Raw genomic sequence first — 4,576 nt, forward strand, 5'->3', positions numbered from 1 at the left:
AGTTTGAACATAAACCGGTAAATTGTTTTAAATAGCAGAGGAAGACGGGAATCGTGGCTTCTTTTTGTGGTGGAGGCTTTTGGTTGACCAAGATACCTGTTAAAGGGAGTTTTTTTCCATCGCCAAAGAGCCAATTTTACATATGTAATTGAAACAAAGTCAGTGTAGTCTAAATCGAAATTTAAGTGCAAGTTAATTGGAATTGTGGAGGCTGATCAAGGCTGCTGAGTCAGGGCCGTAGCCAGAGGTTTGTTGCTATCAGGGCTTTGATTGTTATAGCCAGGGCTCGTGGTTGATCCATACTCTAAATGGGGTGATGAACCATACAGGAAATAAACAACTCGATTCCTCAAAACCTTCCCCATGGATATTTAATTATTTTATTATTATATTATTTAATTAAATTAAATATGCATGGGGAAGGTTTTGAGGAATTGAGTTGTTTATTTCCTGTATAGAACTTTTGATTAATGTCAATATGTCAGTGATGACAGGAGTAATTATAGATATTTAAAAATGTGACGGTGCGACCGGTAAAGTGACAGGTGCGGCCTTTAAAGTGACAAGCGGCAGGAAACGTCGTCTGCTGTGCCTCTGTCATGGAAACTCAAATTTCCTGACAGAAAGTAGGCATGAAAATGAAGGTTTCAGGACGAGTTTGGGTAAAGTGTGTTATGGCTTGCATTGGATATCATAAGGTTAAGATATTTTAACCGCTTATAGTGATCGGTTATAATTCCTTATACCTCAAGAGTGGATTGTGGGAGAAGGGACTTACAAAGAGAAAATAAATGTTTTAAAGAAAATGCGCTTTATCTGCACAAGAGTATGGCACAATTTATCCTTGTTTAGAATTCCATCGCTATTCTCCTGCCAGGGCGAAAATTTTGTCTGCTAGGGCGGCGCCCTGATTCGCCCCCCTCTGGCTACGGCCCTGTGCTGAGTTCTCTTTTAATAAAATATCGAGATTTTTAGTTGTGGCGGATGCTGGACGTGCCCTGGAAAAATTATAATCGTTTCTTATAAGAGATTTTGTTAGTATGTGTCTAATTGAGCTAGCTTGACAGATGCTTGTGGGTGGTTTAGTAACTATTTGCTATTGCGCATAGCAGTATACATATTATACTTAAAAGCGTAACGGCTGAAATTAATACTTTAAGCGGATAAGTTGAATTTACTCCCTCATACCAAGTGATAAGAAGTAGTCACTTTACATTCGAACGAAATAAAATATTCTACGTATTCAACAAAGGCGCACCTGTCAGGAAAGCTGAAGTTGTATAAATCTACCTAGGAATTTTTTCAATCTGGCCCGAATGCAAGGCAAATATATTTGCAACAATTTTAAAGTAATCAGTTTTATTGTAACGATCAAGTGAGTTCACTCGAGGCGAATGCGTTGCAAGTTCGTGATGATGACATCCGCTATTTGTTTAGCGACTCGTAAAATTTTGACTGACACGTCAGCCCGAGCTCTCGAAGTATGAAGTAGCTTAAGATACGATACAGAAAAGCTTTAGAGCTGTAGAAGAGTCCAAAGCATCGACTGCTGAAGTTCAAGCTGTCAAGGCTATGGTGACAAGGGAACAGTTCCGTTGTTGGAATTGCGGAGAAATTGGGCATTTTCAGAATCGATGTCGAAAGGTTCGAGGGAGATTCGTCGAATGGAGTCCACAACAAGAGCAAGAAAACTAAAAAAGGTCGATGAAAAGAGGCAAACATCGATCTGCTCTGTTACACTAATGGTTCCATATGTGTATGTGTTGAGTGGATGGAAAATCAGGAAAGGCAGTATTTCGGGAGGGATCTGGTTAATGACACGTGTAAAGGATTGACAGACCAACTCGCAATAGACTCTGCTTTACTCACAAGACAACAACAGGTGTAGTTTAACAGTTAGCTAGACGTCTTCCGCTAGCAAAACGAGAGGAAGCGGAAAATTTTATAAGAGACGTGGAATCTGATGGTGTTATTGAGCCATCTAGTAGTCTTTGGGCTTCGCCTGTGGTTATTGGTTAAAAACAAGCATGGGCCAACACGCAAGCTCACACCTGATGTTTAAAATATGCGATATGTTTCCTGTAGTAGAAGAAGCATTGGTTAACATTTCAAAAACATATCTCTATATATAAGGAAATTGACATTGTGCAGTATGCGCATGCGCACATCTGATTTTTACAATATGAGATATGCTCGTCTTTGTTAGAAGCATCTGTGGTTAAAATTAAAAAAATATACCTTTATAAATAATTATATCATATAGTATTAGGTATACTATGCGTAATGCGCTTTGGATCAACATGTTTTACATGCGCCTTCATTTTTTTTATTTGACGCTTCAGAGAAATCCCTTTACAAATAAGAAAGTTGGGTGTGCGCATGTGCAGATAACGTAAAATTCAATTCTGTCTTCAATGTAATTCATTCAAGGAACCTATAGTTTTTACCCAGTAAGTCCGGGCACGGGCCAGGATTTTACCATCTAAGCCCTGTCTGAGTCCGGGTCCGGCTTTTTTGAATTTGATGGTTTCGATTGGTGAAAAGTCCGTATTATGCTGGAAGTAATCTTACGCCAGCTCGGTGTGGAAACTATCAATAATCAAAGGGTTTCGATTTATCTAAAGCAGTGTGTTGTCGCCATTTCAGATAACTCAACTGCAAGGAGGAGTCATCACTCAACCACCAAGCCTCCCAACCACGTTCCGAAAATTCTTACAAATTAAATAGTTTATTAATCTACTTATCATCGCAAAAAGATGACACTTAATTTAATATTCGAGGTTTAAGCGAAACCCACACGCCCTCCTTTGGAAGGTTGTTGAAGTTCGTTTTGTCGGGTTTCAACGGGACGGCAGTTTTCGCATCTCGAACGATTTCGAAATGTTGCAAGATTTGCAATATTATCAGCTTGATTTCCAGTAAGGCGAAGCGTGAACCTGAGGGATAATTGGAGTGAGATCATATGCGCAATTGGGTGACACTTACCAATGCAAATTCGCGGACCTGACCCGAAGGGAAGGTAAGTGAATGGTTTGATGTTGTGCTTGTTGTCATCGTTAAATCGTTCGGGATCGAACTTCATGGGATTAGGAAAGTATTGCTCGTCGTGGTGGATGGAGCTGACCGGCACCCAAACTGTGGTGCCCTTTTCTAGATGTAGTGGTTCTTCGGATGGGTCGTCAGGCTGAATCGTGTACGGTTTCACAGACTTTCGATCTATGAAAGGTACAGGGGCGTGCAACCTCAGCGATTCTGTAACCAATCGATTAAGTGCAAACGAATTTTACCCCTAAACCGCGTCGTACCCGAGACAACTCTGTCCAGATACTTCATCGACATGACCGCTTCGTATGTAATTTTACCAGAGTTCTCCTCCAGAGTTGTGGAAATCTCCTCGTATAACTTAGTTTGGATCTCAGGGTTAAGGGCGAGCTCGTACGCGAGGAAAGTCATTGCGGTTGAAGTCACTTCGAACCCAGCCAGGAAGAATATAAGTGCTTGAGCTGTGATGTCATCATCTGATATGCTATTCTTCTTGTGTGTTTGTTGGCCGTCTTGCTCCCGGTTTCTTTGCGCCTCCATGAGCAGTTGAATCATATCCGCCCGAATAATGTTTTTTTGGGTCCTAATCGCTAGGGTTTCGCGTATTAAACTCTTGAAGAACTCTTCCAATTTCGTGTTCAAAATTCTAATTCTCAGCAACTAAGAAAGTAATGTAAATTCGCCACCCAAAATACTATATAACTAAGATTTACCTTACTAAAAAAAGGACTGATCGTATAACTAAAGAACCGTAAACTTCTAAGTCCAGAGAAGTTTGTTAAAGCTTTTCCCATTACGTAAAACTCATTATTTTTATGCGTGAGGGAGTCGCACGTTACCCCAAATGCGGAGGTACCAATGACATCATTTGCAAATCTTGTAAACGCATCTTTGAGGTCCACCGAAACGTTGCCTTTGGATTGTTTGTAGTAGTTCACAAACTGATCAGAACATTGGCGCATTAAGGTGAATACGGCTCTCATTTTGCTGGCGGTGAAGGTGGGACTAAGAGTTGCTCGCATGTCGTGCCATCCTTCATCGTCTGTTAAAAAAAGTTAGTGGAATTTCAGCAAAAGTAAGAGCTTACGTAGCATGTTGAACAAGTTTTTGGAAAACAACGGTTCCGCATCTAGAGGTATCACTCTGGTGTGCTCTGGGAATACGTCGAAATCCTTTATGGTTACCTGTTTAACCAACTCAGGATCGCGTATTAACAGAACCGGGATTCTAAACTGGTACATGCCAGAGTAGCTAAAGGTTGAACTTGAAACCTCAGTAAAGACCTATTGAACTACTCACCGGCTCTTCGGGAACTCCTTATAGCACTCTTCAACAATCGTTTCGAATGACTTGATTCGAAAGACATTACTGGCAAAGTTTCCCAAAAAGTAGATCGGTTTTGAGTACGGGATCCCCTTATTCTTCCAATAACTGAATCTCTTAGAGACGTTAAGGTAAAAAAGAAGTGCCGCGAGCGACAAACTGACAACAATTAGCCACATTGCTAATAAATCTAATAACGAATTGCATAGCC

At 40.6% G+C, this 4,576-nt stretch overlaps 1 protein-coding gene across 1 annotated transcript; it reads right to left on the reverse strand.

The window, feature by feature from the left end:
• Nucleotides 1-2,714: 2,714 nt before the first annotated feature.
• On the reverse strand, nucleotides 2,715-4,576 carry LOC116177674 (cytochrome P450 9e2-like). Its single transcript, XM_031496714.1, has 6 exons — nucleotides 4,342-4,576; nucleotides 4,130-4,293; nucleotides 3,756-4,084; nucleotides 3,306-3,702; nucleotides 2,986-3,252; nucleotides 2,715-2,936 (listed from the first exon to the last, which is right to left on the reverse strand). The coding sequence occupies exons 1-6, from the start codon at nucleotides 4,542-4,544 to the stop codon at nucleotides 2,764-2,766; spliced, it is 1,533 nt and encodes a 510-aa protein (XP_031352574.1). The 5' UTR covers nucleotides 4,545-4,576; the 3' UTR covers nucleotides 2,715-2,763.

The sequence above is a fragment of the Photinus pyralis genome, unplaced genomic scaffold, assembly GCF_008802855.1.
Source record: "Photinus pyralis isolate 1611_PpyrPB1 unplaced genomic scaffold, Ppyr1.3 Ppyr1.4_LG8, whole genome shotgun sequence".
In the NCBI taxonomy this organism is placed as follows: Eukaryota; Metazoa; Arthropoda; class Insecta; order Coleoptera; family Lampyridae; genus Photinus; species Photinus pyralis.